This window comes from Nycticebus coucang, chromosome 19 (assembly GCF_027406575.1).
Source record: "Nycticebus coucang isolate mNycCou1 chromosome 19, mNycCou1.pri, whole genome shotgun sequence".
Lineage (NCBI taxonomy): Eukaryota > Metazoa > Chordata > Mammalia > Primates > Lorisidae > Nycticebus > Nycticebus coucang.
In genome coordinates, this window is record NC_069798.1 from 45,764,331 (window position 1) to 45,782,826 (window position 18,496).

At 48.5% G+C, this 18,496-nt stretch overlaps 1 protein-coding gene and 1 non-coding gene across 3 annotated transcripts in view; one reads left to right on the forward strand and one right to left on the reverse strand.

Moving 5' to 3' along the window:
- Positions 1–18,496, reverse strand: part of MYO5B (myosin VB) — a 341,703-nt gene that overhangs the window by 3,967 nt on the left and 319,240 nt on the right. Inside the window, exons 30-38 of one of the 2 annotated variants that reach the window (XM_053571966.1) lie at positions 17,353–17,551; positions 13,391–13,484; positions 11,124–11,267; positions 7,942–8,093; positions 6,180–6,269; positions 5,069–5,219; positions 3,025–3,310; positions 2,303–2,477; positions 290–370 (exon numbers count right to left, since the gene is read on the reverse strand). In XM_053571966.1, coding sequence (XP_053427941.1) covers positions 290–370; positions 2,303–2,477; positions 3,025–3,310; positions 5,069–5,219; positions 6,180–6,269; positions 7,942–8,093; positions 11,124–11,267; positions 13,391–13,484; positions 17,353–17,551 — 1,372 coding nt within the window. Of the gene's footprint in view, positions 1–289; positions 371–2,302; positions 2,478–3,024; positions 3,311–5,068; positions 5,220–6,179; positions 6,270–7,941; positions 8,094–11,123; positions 11,268–13,381; positions 13,485–17,352; positions 17,552–18,496 lie in introns of both variants that reach the window. The other variant, XM_053571965.1, reaches the window with a different exon arrangement.
- Positions 5,740–5,843, forward strand: LOC128572175 (U6 spliceosomal RNA). The gene has a single exon (XR_008376086.1). It is a non-coding gene; the product is annotated as a U6 spliceosomal RNA (small nuclear RNA).

The following is an 18,496-nucleotide window of genomic DNA, read 5'->3' on the forward strand; positions in this document are numbered from 1 at the left end:
CTATGGTTCAGTAATATGCCAGTGGCAGATGAAGGGATACTTAGACTATGTTTACAATCTGACAGGCTGAAATTATAAAACTTGGGTTTTCTGTGTATGTAATAAGTTATTTATGGAGTGATACGATTCATATTTACCTAAATTGAAAGCCTAGAAATGTAAGGTCTTCTGCCATGTAATGTAACCAATAAATGTTAATAATAAACAGAAGCAAAGTTAAAACCTACATTTTCAATTTCCATGATAGTTTTAGACTAGGACTTTATAAAATTAATACTTTAAAACTCACCTGGATTGTTCGTATAAAAGACACTGTTACGCGTTCTTCAAATTCATTCAAAGGAGTATAAAGGTTTAAAATTTTGACAATCTGTTAGAATAAAAACAAAATTTAGCAAAGAGCTAAATGAATATAAGTCAGCTTTTGAAAAAGAATATATTACTTACAGTCAAAATCCTGTTTAGACAAGACCCATCCAGGTCATGATGGAGCTGGAGTGACATTTGCACTAGGAGTCCACATCCAGCAAACTGCAGCCCTTAACTTTGCCTGGTGGATCTGAGCCCTTTCACCATATTCATGTCTGTGATATACCCATCTGCCCCTCTCCAAATGCTTAATGGTATAGCCTTAGGAGCACATGAGACCTTCTAGGTTCGTAAGTTTGGCCTTTTTATACAGAACCCATCATTTTAGTAAAAGTGGTGCAGCAGAGAAAGATGAAGCTCCTCTTGCTTCCTTTGGTGCTTAAAAAAGAACAATCTTGAAATCAGAAGGCTGTAGGTTTACCACCCCTAATACAGATAATGAGGAGTTCAGAAAACTGGTACCTGAAATCCTTAGCCTCTTACCTACTGCTACTTTAGAGGCTACTTCCAAAGAGTATGGGGGATCTTACCTCAGATGAGAAAGGTCTTGTTTAACAATACCTGTCTCCCCTGACCAACCCTCCTCCAAAACACCATTTACAAATGAAATTTTTCTCTTAAATAGGAGATAATCTTTTTATCTGCCTACCAATTGTTTGGGGGACATAGGCTGCCCAAATTAAATGCCAGCTGCATTCTAGAAGTAAACTTATGAGAGTAAAGTCTATTTAAAAGAATAGGGGAGGGGTGGCGCCTGTGGTTCAAAGGAGTAGGGTGCCAGCCCCATATCCCGGAGGTTGTGGGTTCAAACCCAGCCCTGGCCAAAAAAAAAAAAAAAAATAGGGGAGGATGCACAGTTTAGGCTGGGCACAGTAGCTCACGCCTGTAATCCTAGCACTCTGGGGGGGGGGGTCGAGACAGGCGGACTGCTTGAGCTCAGGAGTTTGAGACCAACCTGAGCAAGATTGAAACCCCTTCTCTACTAAAAATAGAAAAATTAGCTGTGTGTTGTATTGGGGGCGGTGTGTGTGTGTGTGCTATAGTCCCAGCTACTCATGAGTCTGAGGCAAGAGGATCACTTAAACCCAGGAGTTTGAGATTGCTATGAGGCCACAGCATCCTACCCAGGGCAACAGAGTGAGATGGTGTCAAAAAAAAAAAAAAAATGGGGGAGTGGGGAGGAAGTTTGAAAACTTTCAGTACATTTATAGAAGGAGGTGGTTTTCTGAAGAATTTGATACCTATCTTTTAGTAGTTAGTGGAGGAAGTAAGGAAAGGTACGTTTCCTTTGCCATACTGAGTGTAGACTGGTTTTATAGGTGGTCAGGAAGATGCATCACTTGATTTGCAAAGTCTGATTTCCTCATCCTGGTCTGTGGGGCCCGTTTCCCAATAGGCATATACATGATGGAGGACAAGGACTCCCTGCGTGTGGGCAGGCTGTACCTTTGGTATAATTTTTTGGAGAAAAGTAACACTTAACTGCCTCTGGGTTCTCAATGACTTTGTGAAGCAATGTAAATGGAGTGTGAGGAGAAATGTCACTATATCAATGTTACAGTTGTAAAGAAAACTTTTATAATTATAAAGAAAGCTAATGCCTGATGTAAGAAATGTTTCAGTAAGAAACATTTCAGAATTTATTGTGTTTTAAAAGTTTTTACCTAAGCTGGATATTTTGTGGGTTTACTACCTTACCTATGTGAGCAAGAGGGATCAGAGTTACTGCTTAACATTATCTGTGTTAATCTTGTTTCCTAGACCAAAGTGGTCTTTGGTTCATCTGGGAACATCTCATCAGCTGCCAAGTTCAGAATTGTACCATTATAAAAAGGCTGGGAGTACAACACTAACTACTGGCAAGAACAGACTTGAAATGGAAGCTGGGCCTGCTCAGGGTACCATGGTTGGTGGAGGTGTAGAGTGACCATACCTGCTGGGTGCTGAGGGAGGTACACAGGGAACAGATGGCCTCTGCATCCTCAGGGGTCTTCTTCTTTAATTGCAGGAGTTGGGCTGCTTGGATCAGAGGTTCCATGGTCTGAACTGCTCCACTCTGGTGCAGGTTTCTTCCCCGGAGCCACTCCTCAAGCTGACTTATATTATACCTTAGCCACAGGGAAAGAGGGACCTGTGTTAAGCTGGTCCTTCTAATTCTCTGGGTGAGCACACTTGTTTTTGCAGGCTAGTTGCAACTAGTGTTGTCATTCTTCTCACCTTCATTACCTCCTGTGGTTAAAAGCTTGACAAGTGAATGAGTGGGTGCTTAAAATCAAGATGAAATACCTGAAGTGTCTATGTAAGTTAACGGGCAAAAACAGGCACTGAATATGTTGAATTAAAACAATTTATATTTAATATTTCACAAACATTTATACTTCCACATGAGCCTTCAGGCCTCTTAACTCATTGATTTTTCTGACCTATCCATATTGTATTTATAGTCTTAAAGTATTAAATGTCTCTAAGCTTTGAACTAATCTGCTTACCAAGTCACCATCTCCATGTTTGATGGATTTCACCAGCAAATTAAAAGGTGATAGATTTGAGTCACCAACTGACTATGGCAAGAACTGTCAGATGCGGATTTCATTTGCAGAACTGACTAACTTTGTTCTGATTCTGGCTGGTGTCAGCAGGGCACTTATATCTTACCTGAGCTGCATGCCTGTGCTCCAAGAGCAGACGTCCTTCCGCAGAAGCAGGTTGTTAAGAGTCATTGCATTGATCATGTAGAAGAGCTGCTTGAATACCTGCTGGATGATCTCAGGGTCCAAGCCCTGGTCACACATGACCGTATGCAAGGAATTCATCTGGCGGATGACGGCTTCCAGGCAGTAAGAGTTATCCCCATCTGCCATGCTGGAGGAGCGCTTCCGGTAGCCCGTTGGCTTCACACCAGACAGACCCTGAATGCTCTCATTTTCCAACATAGCAGAAACTGAAATAAAAGCATGAATAGTGAAGCTTGCATGTTTCCCAACAAGATCTGTTTTTGGGTTACTCAGATCATTTAGTACTTGGGGATTCAGTAATGATGCCATCCAGAGGTGGATGATGCTAGGGAACTTAAAACATCTGGCAAAGAATTTCTAATGTTGATCTCTATATGGGATAAAATAGCTGTGGACCAACTTTTCACTTAAATTTATTGGTGATGAGACAAAGATAATGGGCATGTCCCAGTTTGATTCTGTATTGTCTGTGCTGAAATGAGAATCCAAAGTTTGGAATTGAGCAACGTAAGTGTAGCCCTGGCGCAGCCACTGTGTAATTAGCTTGTGAGGTATATACTACCTCTTTTACTGATTAGGAATCGAGGCATAAAGAAGATAATCTGCCTAAGTTCACACTGCTAAGAAGTGGCAGGGTTAGGATAAGAACCTGGGTTTGTCTAACTCCAGGACTTGTGCTATAAACTGTCCCATTATTCTGAGTTATGAAGTATCTCTAGCTTGGTAAGTCAGTTCTCCATCTGGTGCCTTATAAGATTGCCAGACAGGTTGAGCGGTGCCTGTGGCTCAAAGGAGTAGGGCACTGGCCCAATCTACCAGAGGTAGGGGGTTCAAACCCAGCCCTGGCAAAAAACTGCAAAAAAGGGTGGCGCCTGTGGCTCAAGGAGTAGGGCGCCGGTCCCATATGCCAGAGGTGGTGGGTTCAAACCTAGCCCTGGCCAAAAACCAAAAAAAAAAAAAAAAAATTGCCAGACAGGAAGAACGTTTTGGAATAAACCTATCCCCCCAAGGTATTTATTTGTAGATTGGTCATATTTGGCAATCTACCTGTAACTTCCTTGTGTAGTAAGAACCTGGGAAAAGCAATGTACACAGGTCCAGGTTTCCCCCCAGCCTCCTGGATCACAGTGAGTAATGCACATTACTTTCAGTTCTGTGCCCAAGTGCACTGCTTTGTGCAGTGTTCAAGAAATATTGCATAGTGCTTGCTGCTGTGTTCTTTCACATGAACACAATGAATAAAGGTATATAATGGGAAGATTGTATTTTTTCCACTGTATTTGCTTTTCTACCTTTTGAGTTTGTTTTATTTTTCTGAGACAGAGTCTCACTGTGTCGCCCTCGGTAGAGTGCCCTGGCATCACAGCTCACAGCAACCTCAAACTCCTGGGCTTAAGTGATTCTCTTGCCTCAGCCTCCCAAGTAGCTGGAACTACAGGCACCCGCCACAATGCCCAGCTATTTTTTGTTGCAGTTGTCATTGTTGTTTAGCTGGTCCAGGCCGGGCTTGAACCCACCAGCCTCGGTGCTTGTGGCCACTGCTGTAACCACTGTGCTACAGTCACTGAGCCTACCTTTTGAGTTTATTATCCACTAACATGTGGGAAAAAAATACAATATACTACAGAAAGAGAAAGAAAGGGAAAGTCATCTATACTCTCACCACCCTAGTATCATGTGGGATGATGTTGAAAATTTTATTAATTAATTTTTATTAAAATTTTTATTATTTTATGGGATGATGTTAAAAATTTCATGTCTCTTCTTAAGGACGATGTGCACACCTCCTCAGGGCCTTCATTGGGAAGGTCCTGCTTTCTGGAGCCATGGCTAATATACAGGGTGTCCAGAAAGTGTGCAATTTAAACTGCACATGAACTTTATGGACACCTTGTATTTGGTGCTTACCACATCTCAGTTCAGGCCCCATGGTGAGTAATGGAGATTTCCCATGGCCAGCTTACCTATCATAGGCTGCAACACACCCTCAGCAATTTTAATGAGCTGCTGGTAGATCTGAATGGAAAGGTCACTCAGCACCTGGCGGTATTCGGTGAGATCAAAGTTCTTAAGACAGTGTTCATTCTGCTTTGCTGTGTTCTGAGTCATGAAGCCCTGCAGGAGGAGAGCAAGTGTCACTGAGGTTCTGTGGTCTGGGGCAGTCCATGTTTATCTCCTATTTGTGGGGTCCTACCCAGCTTATTTCTATGTGTTTCATAAAACCTGGTTGATTCTTGGAGGACTCGTGATGACGCTTGAACTTGAAGGTAATTAAAAAACTCAACATGATAAATCAGAACCATGTAATTAAAAAGGCCTAAACCATTTAGTCAGAATCTCGGAGGTGAAGTGATTTCCTTAAGGTAGCAAAATTCAGATTGGTACGAGGTCCAGAGAAAGAAGGGGTCCAGGCTTTTGGACTCTTCATGCAGGGCCCTCTTGAATTTACCAGGTCACTCTAAGATGTCATACGTAGTCCCTAAAGGAGTATGGCCATGGACTGGATTATCTGTATGTTTGCATAAATGAAGAATTTTATACAGAGTCCATCACTGGGTATCAGAACTAAGCTGCAGCACTGTGCCCTCTTAACTTTCTGTATTAACACATTGAAATAACATGTAAAAGAATTGCTGTAATTGCCCTGGTAGCACATATAATGAAACTGGGATACAAAGAAGATCAGCATGGCCCCTGTGCAAGGATGACAGGAAAACTGGTGCAGTGTTCCGTGTTTTACCCAGTCCTAGGGAGGTCATCCCACTATTTGCTGACTTGTGCTAAGGAAACAATGTGAGAAAAGCAAAACGGGTGGCACCTAACACTAAAATTGTGATTTTTCACTAACAAAAACAACAACAAAAAATGCTAATAGCAAAAGGATTCATGTGTTCAGTGCCCTTTTTATTAAGGCCAAGGAAGACCACAGCAGCTAAAAAGACTTCTCAAAATGGGGACCATTGCCAGGTATGACAAGGCATGCTCACAGTCTGAGGTCCCCGGGGTTTTCCAAAGACCTTACCGTCCTCTTTTCAGCACCTCTGACCACATTTGTAGAAAGCGAGGAGGCCTCACCTCATCCCCACTGTACTGCTTCAAACAATGAAGAAGGCGGCAGGTATTGGATAACCAGAATGTCGTCATCTCAAAGTCATCATTGTGCTTCTGTCAAAAGAAAAGGGCACCCCAGCTATGTATAAGTGGTTCCCACCTGGGGAAATGCTTACTTGGTACCTCCTTCCATGTTTCCTGCTCTTATCCAGTGTTCCCGCGCTGGCCTGATGCTGGGCAGGAAGTCACAGCAATGACACCCATGGCTAACAGGCTGCATGACTGTCCCTCCACTACCAGGGATGGTACACAGAACCCCTTTTCTGGTCTCCTGATCAGTGGGACACACACAAAGGCTACCTTCCATGGCTAAATAATGCAAAGCCAAGTGACACAGATGAGGTTCACCCCTGGGCACCAGTCTAAGTCTAACCTCCAGGCAAGCTGGGCCCATTTCTGAACTGCCCAATATCCAATATAAAGGATGTGAGGGAGCATGGCTGAAATGAATTGGTGTCCTAGATGTATAGGTCAGATGTCCCATGGTTGCAAATTTCTGGAAAATAGATTCAAACCCTCAGCGAAAAGGCTGCCCTACAACCAAAACAGCTGTGATACAGTCTCTGCGTTAAAACCAATGACTTCGTGGAGCTCATTCTGTCGGGAAGGCATGACTGTGAGTTAAACTCAGAGATTGGCAAAAGCTACAATAAAACAGGGAGGCTGCGTAGGAAGTGACTGGTGGGGCTGAGGAATGCTAACTTAGCTTAGATAAAGGAATGCTATCCTAAAGTGACACCTGCCATCAGTCCCAGATGGACCCAAGACTCCAGCTGGAGCTCCTAAAAAAGGCCAGAGCTACCAGCATGGAGATGATACACGTTTAGAGACGGGGACAGATAAAATTGCCTGTGGGGCCCAAGGCAGGGGGAGCAGGGGAGCTGCTGGTGTGAGAGTAGAAGCTGCAGACTGGCTCTGGCATGCTCAGAGCAGGGGCCAGCAGCTCAGTGGACCCCAGAGCTGCTTTGCTGTCAGTGCTTTGAGAACGGCTCACATCCTGGAAGTGGCAGTGAGAGAGAGAGAACCAAAGACAGATTTTAAGGGTAATTACATTTGGGGCTTGCTAGCAGGTGGGAATTCCTCTTGCTGAGGACTCATTTCCCTTAAAAATCTCACGTCCCACCACCTGGGCCTGGGTCTGGCCCTGGCCCTGGGTCTGGCCCTGGCCCTGGGTGGACAGATGCTCCTCTGCCTGCCTTGTTACTGTGGTGCCTGCCACTACATTTGCAAACAGTCCTGTGTCTCTGGGGGCCATTCCTGAGCCCCTTCGACACCCTGTGGACAGCCCCACCCCAGTCCAGGCCACCTTGCCTTGGAAGCTGGTGAATGTGAGCAGCCCTCCCTGGGCCACCACCCTGAGCAGCAAACAACTGGCCCCTTGGGAAGGTGAGAGAGGGCCTGTGTTCAGGTGTGTCCCTGAATTTGCAACAACGCGAAGCCCACCCACCTGTGGCTGTGCATGTTTCCCTGGGGTCTCTGGCAGTGGGCATCTCTGAGGCTTAGCAGGGACATGGCTGGAGGGCCACACTGGAGTTCCAGCTTTCTGCCACTTCCCACCCAGCTTGAGACACCCTGATTACATGGGGACTTCTGTGCCTTGTTTACCTTCAGAGTTGGGGATTTGGGAAGACTTATGTCTGCAAAACCCAGACACAGAGAGGTGATGGTGTGGGGTTGGCTTTGCTCAGTGTATTGTCAACCATGACCTTGTGCAGGGGCTGCTTACCTTCAGGACTTTCTTGATGCCATTGATGGTGGAGGTCAGCAGGGAGTGCACCTTGAGGTCGTCATTGGTGTAGTCGGCGTGCCTGATGCACATGTAGAGGATATAGGCGGGGAGACAGGGCACCGTGCCTGACAGCATCTGGGGCTTCAGCTCTGACAGCAGGGACAGCCACAAACAGCAAGGGTTAATCTATGGGCATGCCCAGGCTTTCGGTGTCCTCCCCACTGAGACAGATTTTCTGTACTTCCCTGCAGCTCATCTCCAAACAGACTGCTGGAGGCCAGAGGAGGGGGAGAGGAGCCGGGGAGAAGCTCCTTGGTTACACAAACTCCTTCCGACCCTCCCAGTAGATTCAGACACCACAGTTAAAAACACAAACAAGCAAAACCACATTCCTAATTGTTGGTGTTGCATCACTGAATCAGGCTCCCAATGGCCTCATACAACACAGAGGAAAAGAGCCTCCACACATCACAGACTTCAGCCACAAGGAGGCCTGTGGCCAGAGGAAGGCTGAAGACAGGACCTGGCTTCCCTCACCAGGGCGAGAAAGCCTAATTTCTCAGCACCACCACCTCCAGAACATGAGGACTGGCCTCAGAAATTAATCAATTCTGTTCCCTAAAAGCCAACCTGCCAAACTGGGGAAAGCTGGAGCAACCTCTGCCCTATCAGTTCTAGAATAAAAGTTCTAGAATAAATTACCGAGCAGTGTTTGCCCACTGCCTCACAGCCAGAGAGATCAAGCAGGCCCCCCCAACCCCATCCCATGCATCACCCATACCTCTCCTGCACCCCACACCTGTGCCCTGAGTCCCATACCCCAGGAAGGCTTATCTGGTAGGACTGGGAGGGACTTGCGACTTGCCCCATGAACTGGAAACTCACACTCATCCCCTTGGCCTTCCCCTGCCAAAGCCCCTGGAGGGTCAGAAAGCTTTTGGGTGGTTTTCTATTCCCAAGTGCCCCAGGGAAGTCAGCAAACCAGGCCTAAAGCAACGACTGGTGGTAGAAGCCAGAGAAGGAGGAGGAAAAGCCTGGTGGAAGGCAAGGTGCCAGGTGAGAACAGGATGCAGGCGCCAGGCCTGCACTATATCCCTGGCCCCTGACCTCTCATCACCCCTGCCCAAACTAGGCCTTGGGAACCACCTCCAGGCTTGGGACCACAATGAGGGGTGGCCACCTTCCCCCACCTGCAGGTGCGCTACATCAACAGATCATTTGCCAGGACTGTCCTAGTTGGACTGAGGCTGTGCTTCCTGACAGCTCCAGCCAGGACTAGGCTCACACTGTGCCCTCAAGTGCATCCTTCAAGTTAAATGCTAACTACAGCCCATAATACCATGGGTACACAGTTAATATTTGGGCATTTCATGGGTCCAACAGATGGCTATGGATTGGCCACTGACTCTCATTAAGTATACCAGTAACATTTATCCAGAAAAATATATTTTGTAGGCCCAGACTTCCAGCCCATAGCTTCTTGCTTCAAGCTTGATGGATGTGAACTGCAAACAGCTTGACCTGCCTTGGAAAGTTCTACAGTGACTGAACAAGCTGTGCTCAGGCTCCCTGGCTAAATGTTTGCATCTACCTACTTTTTTCTCTGCCATAGGAACTGGCCAGTGCCAAGTACTTAAGAGGTGTCAGTCAAGTCTTGGCATTTGTTTGGATGGGGTCTTTTGAAGGGAAGATGACTGGGTGCTTTCCAGGCAGCTCAGCAGCAAATGACCTTGCCTGGGGCCATGTGAGCAAGGACAGCAGCGCAGGCGGTGGGAGGAGCCGGATGTCTGGCAGGGGCAGCGTTCCTTACTTATCTAACTCTGACGCTGTGAACTGTGTTTTATTCGTCAGACATTAAAGATTCATTCCTAACTGCATTTGAACAAGGTGCCATCTGTTTGAGGAAGTTTCAGATGAAGTTAGATCACATTACTGTTGGAGGACTGTAGAGGAAATGAACCTTTATAAAAGAACACAACAGTCAATAATAAGGTGGCTACTGAAAGCAGCCAAACTGGTCAGGCACAGTGGCTCATGCCTATAATCCCAATACTTCAGGAGGCTAAGGAGGGAGGATTGCTTGAGCCCAGGGGTTTGAGACCAGGCTGGGCAACACAGCAAGGCATCTCTACACACAAACTCACAAGCAGTATGCATCTATAGTCCCAGCTACTCAGGAGGCTGAGGTAGGAAGATCATTCTAGAGTTGGAGGCTGCAGTGAGCTATAATCAGGCCACTGTACTCTAGCCTGGGCAACAGAGTGGGACTCCATCTCAAAAAGCAAAACAAAATGCCCAAACTGAATAGTTAAAGCAAAATCTGTTCAAGGCAGAAGTCACACTCCATTCTCCTGTATCCTTTAGCCCTAGACAGAAGCTCAGAGTGGGACCTCAATAGCCTTAAGTACATTTCTCTAACGTAATTTTTCCTCTAAATAACCCTGCAAAAATTGCCACTTCTTGGAATCCCTCACATTTGAGGGTTTTGCAGTTTTAACATAGCACTTTCACCTTTGTTAGGCTTTGTGTGACAGGGGAGGTAGCGTCAGTGTCACTATTCCCATGAATCAGACCAAACTCTCCTTTTCTCATGCAGGACTCTCTAAAGACTCCCTTCCTGGCTCTTGAGGGCTGCTGGACCAGGCTGGCCCAGAATGGGAAGGGGGCTGAGCTGAAGCCAGATGGGGCATGAGACCAGAGGGGAGGAAGCCGGTACAACTGGCACGCAGTGCATAGGGCGCAGAGCTGAGCAGTCTGCAAGTGAGACACACACCCCATCCAGGGGCTGAGCAGCCAAGCCCACAGGTGAGAGGCTCCCTTAACAGGAAAAATTCTTTTAAGTTGTGAGGACCAAGCTGGGGAGGGGGTGTAATTCTGCAAAGTGGCCCACTTACAGGGAGGTTGTGAGGATTAGATGAGACAAGAGTGCTTGGCGGGGCGCCCCTGGCTGTGAATGGATCCAGAGCATGAGCTGCCTTGCCACCAGAGCACCATCGCCACACAGAGCTCTACCATCTCTGTCTGCCCTGGGCAGGGCACAGAGGCCTCCCTCCGCGTTTATGTGTCGACAGGGGCAGAATTTCTATTTGGAAGAGCTGTGGGTTGTTATGAGCAGCAGCAGCTGGAGATAATGGGTGTGGGAGGGCACGGGCAGCGTGGGGTGTCACAGCAGTACTGACCTGTCACCAGGTTCCGAATGAGGAGGGCCTCGTCCTCCTTGTGGTACTCCAGCATTCCCTGGAAGTCCTTCTCCTTCCGCTGTACTGTCACCTGCCTGGTGAGCTCATGGTGCCACCTCCCGCTCTGAGCCAGCGCCTGTGCAGCTGAGTGGGGAAGACACGACAGAAGTGTGAATGAGACGTCCAGCAGAAGGCCTGTGGTGGGCAGATGTGTCTGCAGGACTAGACCTGTGTCTAGGGACCACGTGTTGTGGGTTCTCTGATACTGCACACCACCTGGTCTATTCCCGTAGCCTGAGGCACATTCCGCGTGTGAGCTGGGGAACTCAGCACCTCGTGGTGGGGGCCACCCCAGAAAAGGAGAGGAAAATGCTTAAGGTGGCAATGGGTATGTTTGGGAGCAGAGAAAATTTACATATGATGTGACACAGCAAGATGTTCAACCCCTCCTGTGGGGCAGCTGTTTCCTTTTCTCTACTTGATGCTAAGAAAAGGAGGGAACACTTTTCTGGGAGGATGTTGGAGGCCCTGTTCAAGCCTGCCCTACTCAGTTTCCTGGGAGTGGCCATTGTGACAAAGCCACAGCACAAGCCTAGGTGTTCAGGGAGAGGCCTGGGTGCTGTCACCTGGGTGGTGGAGCAGGACGGTGCCAGTGACAGAGGAAGAAACCATCTCCGGCACCCCAACAGACTCTGGGTAAGGAACCCATTAAACCATTAAATGTGTTTTTTGCAACTACCCAAGGTGAATTTGGGAGGCATTTCAGTAGCCTGGTTGGGGGTAGGAAAGCCCTGGTCAACCCTCAAATCAGGCCTTCCCTTGGCCTGATACCATGGGAAGGGGTGGCAGACATCCAGAATTATCCCTCCGCTCTTCTGGGTGCTTACTGCATGCAGGGCCCTGTCCCAAGCACGGGAATAGATATGATGGTGTGGCCAGCCTTGCCCTTGGCCGGTCCAGCCAAAGAGACACCTCTGTGTGTTCACATGGCAGCATATGAGACAGCTTGGCCAGGTGCCAGGCCAGGCGTGTATCATGTGGGCGCTGATGGTGGCTGAGGCTGGAAGGACCCACTGGAGGAGATGGGATGAAGGGTGGGTGGGACTCTCATACCAGTTGTAAAGGGCCTGGTTCATCACCACACAAGTCCCTGCAACAAGAGGGTCCAGGTGGGGCAGTGTGGGTGTGGAGAGGGCTGGGGTGCCATTTTGCAGGCAATGGGGAGGGGTGAGGCAGCCGGGCAGATGAGGAGGCTATGAGTCACCTGGTGCAGAGACTAAGCCTGGTCAGCGAGGGGGCAGAGGATGTACCAGAGAGGAGTGTTCAGGACTGAGCAGGAAGAGAAACTTGATGCTGCGACCAGGAGAACAAGAACTCAAGGAACCGCAATGAGAAAGAGGGGGTGGCATGGGCAGTGTGGGTAGATATCACTTCTGCCCACACATGCGCCTGGGGGGGCCAGGCCTCAAGGCTGAATAGGAGGTATGTCCTTGCCCTCCAAGAGCTTCTGGTCTAGAACAGCAGATGATTCAACAAGTAAAATGACACCAGTGATCAGGGCTCTGCTGATAGGCATGTGGTGTCAGGACCCAGGCTCCTTTGCTGAGGCAGGGCTCCAAGCAGGGGGACACGTGCAAGAGTAACATGATTAGATTTGCAGCAGGAAGTCAAAGGGAGAGAACATGGTTGGTGTTTTTGGAAGAGTAATTGAAATCTCCGCCTGAGGGCGGCGCCTGTGGCTCAAGGAGTAGGGCGCTGGTCCCATATGCCGGAGGTGGCGGGTTCAAACCCAGCCCCGGCCAAAAAAAAAAAAAAAAGAAAAGAAATCTCCGCCTGACCTTTCTGGGCCAGATTCCAGACTGCAAGTTTCATCCTGACACCCCCCCAGCTTGGAGGGAGGTCCCTGAGGTTTGGGCCTTAGTGTTGAACAGAGTTCTCTCACCATAGGAAGCCCTGCCTCCCAAGGTTAAGTCTCTGAGGGCAGGGCCCCCTGGGGTACCATCCTGGCCCCCACACCTCAAGCCCTGCAGAGCCTTGTTCAGAGCAAGCATCCAGACACCCACTGATTCAAGTGCCTGCCGTCTAGATTCCGGTCAGCTACGGTAGTGTGAACCTGTGGGGTCTGCATCCCATATCCCACGGCTGACTGAGCACAGCACCAGGACACTGGGGAAGCGGGAGAGCAAGCAGAGGGCAGGTGGCTCGTGCCCGCAGGAGCAGCTGAGCACGCCTCTGTGCCGCAGAATACACTCACTCACCCACTTTACCTTCTAGGTCCTGCGCTTTCTTCATGTAAATCTTCAGTTGTTTTTTGAGCTTTCTCTCATTCTTTTCCAGCTTTTCTACTATTTCCTTAAGGTCCTGAAAGCAGAGGAAGCAGTATGAGAGTGGACCTCAGCTCCTCCCTGGCCGGCTGGGGCAGACTCCTTCCTTGGATGGAAGGGGCCCACTGTGGCCTGCAGCCAGCTGTTAGAGGAATGCCAGCCCAGGGACCCGGCCTGGAGAGCTGCCCTACACAGGCTGCCACTCCCTGTTCTAGAACCCAGGAAGTAGGGGATGAATCAGAGTCCATTCTCTCACTAGTGACAGGTAAACAGCTCCTCCCAGTTCAGGCTCTCTGGCACCTTGCTGAGTGTCCTCATCATGCTACCTAGGTTGTCATGCCAACCTCCCAGGGGACACACTCAGCCTGGGAGTCCTGGGGTGAGGTGGGCAGCATCCTGGGAAGGAATGACAGGCGGAAGTGTGAGAATGCAGGGCACAGGGCCACAGAGCTGCAAGAACCAGTGGACCCCAGAAGCAAAACAGTCTAGAGGCCACGGCCCAATCCCTACCTGGCAGCTGTTACCACTGGACACCAGTCAGCCCACTGGGACCTAGAGCAACAAGCTGCCATGGAAGGATTTTGCTGTCATTAAGGTCACCTTTGTTCCAAACTGTGGGCCTCAGGTTGCATGCTAATTTTGTGAGGACATTGTTTTGCTTATCTGTGGTGTCAGATATCACAAAAAGTATGCATGAACTTTTTTTGCTAATCAGCTTTAGTTAGTATTTGTGTATTTCCTGTGTAGCCTAGGACAACTCTTATTCGTCCAATGTATGGCAAAGGAAAAAAAAATGTTGGATGCCGCTGAGAGAGGCAGTGGTTCTCTGTGGCCAGGGAGGCAGGGCAGAGAACAGGAGCCCCTGCACCGTCACAGTCATAGCCCAGGCTTTGGCAACCAGTGACAGGGAAGACAGAAGCCTCTGAAAACATCTCGAGTAACAACTTTTTAAGACTAGCCTATAGACCAGGGTCGGCCACAAGCTCAACCCCAGCGCTGCCGCCATCTCAACCTACAGACCTAGTTGTGGATGTTGTTAGGAACTTTGCTAATTTATCTTGACAAAAAAAGTAAAAATTTTTTAAAAGTTCTCAACTGAGAAGTAACTAAAAGCCCAGCCCATATGATCACAGAGGCAGCATAGAGTAAAACATGGATCAGGGACTCTGAGTGGCCTCTGTGTGAGAGGTCGTCTGTAGAGAGGGCCAGGTATCTGGGGAAACTTTAGCTGGGATGCTCTGGGGCTATGTAAGGTCTCCTGCGCATCCTCAGGTCTGCTCAGATCCCATCTGGCACTCAGGTGTTTTCCCAACCCCATACTGCACTTGCTAACCCTCTTCACAGCCAACAGCTCTTAGCCCTCAGCTATAGCTCTGACTCTTGCGAAAAGATGAAGTGATGCTTGGAACTGAAAGACCCAGGGAATGAGGAACCCGGCATTGTGACTGCTCCTCTATGCAACACACCAAACCACAGGCAAAAATGTGCTGCTTGTGCCTTTCTCATCATTGTTTTGAAAACTTTCACTACACCCTAGCAGGGATGACATTAAATGCTCTGATGTCTATTAGTAAGCTAATTAGCCACTAGCTGCTTCCACCAGAAAAGAGTAACTAGTGACCAGGCTCTGACATCTCAGCCAACTTCTAGGGGAAAAGCCCAGAAAATTCCATACTCCACCCTAACTGCTCACGCAGAGGAGGACTTTGGATCTATGTACAGAAGATGGCTTTGTGGTTCTGAATTCCCAAGTCTCGTTTGCCAACTCTTTAGACCAGTGTTTTTCAATCTTCGTTCTCTCACGGCACACTTGAACCTATAGTTAAATTTCCATGGCACATACTATGTTGATTAAAAAAAAAAAAACAGTAAAAAAAGAACATGCTTACTGTGTTTTGAACTTCTTTCAAAAAGAATTTAAAAAATTTCATGGCACACCTAAGATCCTCTCCTAGCATACCGGTGCACACGAGTTGAAAATCATGGCTTTAGACCAACACCTAAGGGGAATTAGGTAAGCCCGTGCTTCCTACACTTTGAGGCATATTGGAATCACTTGGGAATCATTAAAGTTTGGAATCAGCAAATTTAGCACCAATATTAAAAGAGCATAGCTTTGGGCACAGTGGCTATGAACTTGTGGAGCAATCAAGGCCCAAAGTTCTAGAGGCTAAAGTTACAAATGCCTTACTGAATAATAAGTTCAATCCAGGCGAAATTTTGTAAACTAAAAAATTAGTCCACCTGAAGATACCTCCAAACTTTAAGTTGCTATCAGAACAATTACATCCTCCCGCCACACAGCCCTGTCACACCATCAATGCCTCCCAAACACTCCAGCCTCTGTGGCTCTGCAGAACGCTGTGTTGTGGTTACTTGTGTAGGTGAGGCAGGCAGGGCAACACAAATCACCACACCAGCCTCTGGGACCTGCTGCGGCTGGCTCTTACAGGTCCCAGCCTGTCTGGGCAAGCAAGGTGGAATGCACTGTAGCAAGAGCCTTCTCCTCTTGTATCCAACACCACAGGCTCCCACTAGGGCCCTGGGCTCACTGCTCCAGCAGAGGGGCCTTGCTCCAGTGCAGTGGTCTCCCAGGGTGGGACTGCCCGCCTCTGTCCATTCACTGACTCCCCCAGCTGTGCCTTGAAACCCTGCCTATGAGCTAACGCAGCACCTCAGGTGCTCGGCCCTCCTGCATGGTGGCACCACCAGGCTACTCAGCCAATGGCCCTCCAGGGAACAAGGGCAGAAAGTGTACTTCCTACGCTGCCTCCTCTACCTGGTGGGAGCTGGCCCGATAATTTAACATGTACATTTCTTTCCTTAAAGCCACCAATTCACATATAATAGTGCAGACAGAGTGAGGAAGGGTTGTGTGTATACAAGTCCTATTCAGAGAGCTAGCAGTCCAGGGACCCACCTCTACCTTGGGATCCAGTGAACTGGTCATCCAACCACAGGTCACCTGGTTATAAAGGGAATGGCAGCCATGACTGGGCTCCTGGACTCAGGTGAGCCTGCTGTTCCCTTGCAGGCACGCTCAACTCTAGAAGGCAACAGGGTCTCCCGTGCCCCACGCCCCACCTGTCCTCATTCCTAGGCAGGTGCCCTAGTCCATGCTTTTCTGCTCTCTGCCTGTCCCAGGGTTGATATCCCCAGCATGTCTCCCTGTAATTCTTTCCTGCTCTATAACACTTGTTGTTAAGCCCACACAGAGTCATACTTTTAACACCATCTTCTCTTTTTTAGTACCTCCCCACTGCCCCCCAATACTGACTATTCTGCAAGCTTTCATAGGACAGAGACTCTCTTCTCTGGCCTCTGCCAGGGGACTCCCTTGGTGACCATGTGCAAAGGTGGCTCCCAACACTCCCTCCCGTTACTCCTCCTATTGAGAGGTGGACTCTGTCCCCACTGTGTCTGGCCTAATAGCATGTAGCAGAAGTGCCATCGTGCTGGTTCTGGGACTAGGCCTGAAGGGGCCTCGCAGCTCCCGCTGGCCTCCTCCTGGAAGCCAGCTAACATGGAGCAGCTCAGGGCAGACCAATGGTCAATGAGAGGGCTTCTGGACAAGGATAGCTAAGGCCCCAGACACAGGGGAGAGGCCATCTGGAATCTTTCAGCCTCAGCCAAGGCCCCAGCCAGCACTACGTGTTCCCACTGAGCCCTGCCAGAATTGCTCAACCACATGTGGTTGCTATTTTAAGCCATTAAGTTTTAAGCCACTTAACTCTGCAATGCAAGACATTTCCATGATCATCAGACTGGGGATTCCTCAAGTTTCTGCTCCTGAAGTAGGGCTAAGGCCATGAACCTAGTCCATTTGGCCAAAGGCGATCCTCAATCCCATTCTCTTTTAGAATGTGACTTCTAAGAGCTGGGATCCACTAGGTGTGGCTACTCACCAGATTCTCATTGGTCAACCGGGAAAGCTCCTGCTGGACACCAAACTCTACCTGGGCCTCTGGGGAGAGCAGCAGCGTCTGGCAGAAGGTCTGCTGCTGTTTGTCCATCTCCTCCTTGAGGGCCTCCAGCTGGCCCTTAAGACTCTCCACCGCCTCCTCATGCTCTAGGCTCTGGGCCTGCAGCTGTGCCTCCAGCAACCTGCACCAGGGACAGAGGACAGGTGACCAGGTGGCCCAGGTCAGTGCCCCCAAGTGAGGGGCCACAGACAGGAACACAACAGGGCAATGGCCAAGCACACAGCAGCAGCAACCACACGTCCCCAACAGGAGGTGAACGCAGCGGGGGAACAGATGCTGGGGATACCACCAGACAAGCAGGCCAAACTGCCTTCCTCTCAGATGACAAGAAACCAAGGCCAAAGGCACTCCTAGTCTTAGGCCTTTTCATCAACATTTGTTTTTCACTCTGTGAGCAGTGTATTGGTTTGGGATTGAGAGACTGTCTCCATGTCAAAATTTCATTAGCAGAAATAAATTTCTTAAAATATCTTTTTATTTTTATTTATTTATTTTGAGATAGAGTGTCGCTATGTCGCCCTCAGTAGAGTGCTATAGCATCACAGCTCACAGCAACCTCAAACTCTTGGGCTTAAGTGATTCTCTTGCCTCAGCCTCCCAAGTAGCTGGGACTGTACGTGCCCACCACAAATGCCTGGCTATTTTTTGTTGCAGTTGTCATTGTTGTTTAGCTGGCATGGGCTGGGTTTGAACCCTCCAGCCTTGGTGTAGGTGGCTGGCACCATAACCATGGTGCTATGGGAGCTGAGCCTTAAAGTAGCTTTTAAATGTCTGTCTCAAAGTCCACTAGAATCTCCTTAGGAAAAAATTCTGGTACACTGAGCTAATGAAATTATTTGCATATTTTTTGTACAGTGGATTCTCTATGAGTTTCAGAAAGGCAAAATATTAGCCCTTTTCCTTATCTTCACCATTCCTAACCCCAATTTTTTCCTATATACACAATTTTTAAGTGCAGACCCCTCCCAAGTGCAAAACAAGAAACTAAGACTATTTGCAAATGATCTAGGGGGAGGTTTGAGATCAACTGGTGTCATGACAAGAAGCAGAAACCCAGAGAAGGTCT